At 37.0% G+C, this 2428-nt stretch overlaps 1 protein-coding gene across 1 annotated transcript; it reads left to right on the top strand.

Annotated features, from left to right (window-relative positions):
* Positions 1-520: 520 nt before the first annotated feature.
* LOC107410851 (uncharacterized) lies at positions 521-1544 on the top strand. Its single transcript, XM_016018338.4, has one exon. The coding sequence runs from the start codon at positions 990-992 to the stop codon at positions 1497-1499; it is 510 nt and encodes a 169-aa protein (XP_015873824.1). The 5' UTR covers positions 521-989; the 3' UTR covers positions 1500-1544.
* Positions 1545-2428: the final 884 nt, after the last annotated feature.

Raw genomic sequence — 2428 nt, 5'->3', positions numbered from 1 at the left:
TTCCCAGATGAGATAATAAGAGACAATTGCAGCTTCTTACCCGCATCAAAGGTATTTTCACAAACCTAAAACCACAAAAAGATAAAGTGAAAGGAGTCCATCACCTAGTCACACTCACTTTCCAATGAAACCCCAAAACCCACATGATCATGCTTGGGATATTGAAAGATCACAACCTCTTCTCAAAAGAAGATTTTCCTCTATACCCCATTTTCCCAATTCACCCACACCAAACAAACCCAGCCCAGCCATCGACCCCACACAAGTATTCTCTCCGCCACAGCTACTATTAGGAAAGGGGTTATTCAATCGTCCATCGACAAGTGTCATCCTCTTGATTAAACACGTGTCTCAGGTCTCCCCTCTTTCAAAAGGGTCATTGTTTCAGCTTACTTGGCAGTCCTAATCATGCACTAACATGTGTCACCCATAAGCTCCCCAACTTTGAAACCCAACCCAAAAAAATTATTGAACTTGGTGAAGATGAAGAGGAGGGATTGGGGGCCCCTAAATGATGGATCCCAAAAGGCAAAGTACAGAGTGAGGTGCAATTATTCATGCCATGGATTTCATCTTAAGCAAGTCAGAAAAAAATTCCACCTCCAACCAAAAAAAAAAAGAAGCTCTAAAAATATAGAAACGATAAAAGCTATGCATAATAAAATCATCATTTTGGTGCCCCAAAAAAAAAAAAAAAAAAAGTTGTTTTTCTTTTTTTCTTTTAGGTGACCTATTCCCACTCATAGGCTTAAAAAAAAGGGGAAAAAAAAAAACAAAAAAGACTTCTTTTTCTCATTCCTATTCACTTAGTATCCTTTCGTTCTCTCTCTCTCTCTCTCTTCGTATATTTTCTTTTACATCCACTTCTTTTTCTTCTTCTTCTTCTCCATCCTCTCTGTCATCTCTCTCTCTATGAGAGGGACCTTCAGAAAGCGAAGAAGAAAAAAAGAAAAAAAGAAAAGCTTATTAGGGAACTAGCTAGCTAAGCCATGAAGAACACCATAAGGTGTTGCATCTCTTGCATTCTACCATGTGGAGCTCTAGACGTTATTCGTATAGTCCACTCCAATGGTCGTGTCGAAGAAATCAGCGGCACCATCAGAGCTAGCGAGATCATGAAAGCTCACCCAAAACACGTGCTTAAGAAACCCTCCTCTCCCAATTCCGACGACGGTGTCGTTCCCAAGATCGTGATCGTTCCTCCCGACGCCGAGCTTCAACGCGGGAAGATTTACTTTCTCATGCCGGCACCGCCACCACCGACGACGGAGAAGACTAGGCAAAGACCTTCGACGAAGAAGAAGAGAAGATCATCGGTGGAGATGACGGGGAACAACACCGGGAACAGCACGATATCTATGACCAACTTATTGATTTCGGATCGGTATCTGAGTGAAATACTGTCCGAGAAGATTTCTACGCAGAAAGATCGCCGGCGTGGCCGTGTTGGTGTTTGGAGACCTCATTTAGAAAGCATATCAGAGTCACCAACTGATTGACTATTGATGCAATAATAATAATAATCTCAATTGGCCTTGTTGTGATTTTTTTTTTTTTTTCCTCTTGTTATCATTATTATTCATTTTGGAAGAGTTTCATTTCGGTAGGGTTCCCCAAAAAAAAAAAAAAAAAAAAAAAAAAAACACTGCCCTTTTTCTTTTTCTTTTTTTTTTCTTTTTTGTATATATAGTAATAGATAGACAGGAAAAAAAATAATAATAATCTAGCATGGTCTTAAAAATTGCGTTGGTGATTCAGAGAAGTTCGTGTAGGAACTTGCAACATCGGAATAAGGCCAGAAATGGGGCACATATAAGTTTATTTTTACTTCATTATTGAGTGTGTGCATCTTGTTTGCAAAAAAATAATTTCTTGGAAAAGATTATTATTTTAATCTTGTAATGTTGAGACTTGAGAGAGAGGAGAGGAGGGTAAAAATTTTTCTGGGGTTTTTGTATAAATTTGCTTTTTGGTGGATGAAAAAGAAATTTTGATCAATCTGAAGAAAAAGAGAGAGATCCTACTACTTGTTTTTCTATGGGCACATCATGGTTCATATTACATGAAACGAATAAAATTTTGATGCTGATTTTCTTTTCTTTTCTTTTCTTTTCGTTTTTTTTTTTTTTTTTTTTGTTTTTTTTTCTTTTGATGTGATCGTTTTACAACCATTTGGAATACTGTAATTTAACTTTTTGTGACTATGATTTCATTGCAAAAATGATTCAGTAGTTCCAGGTGTCGGTCGTCCTCAATGCTTGTCAATGATGTAATCATTACATCATTGCCATGAATGGGGAATCACTTATCCACAAGTTTAATCAAACTGTTTTAGATTATGAAAAAAGAGTGATATCTTTCTACTTGACAAGATTAAAAGAATTTTCTAAGCCAGTACTTTCTTCTTTTCTATTTTGAAATAATGCAA

This window comes from Ziziphus jujuba, chromosome 1 (assembly GCF_031755915.1).
Source record: "Ziziphus jujuba cultivar Dongzao chromosome 1, ASM3175591v1".
Lineage (NCBI taxonomy): Eukaryota > Viridiplantae > Streptophyta > Magnoliopsida > Rosales > Rhamnaceae > Ziziphus > Ziziphus jujuba.
This window is presented reverse-complemented; position numbering and strand designations above follow the sequence as displayed.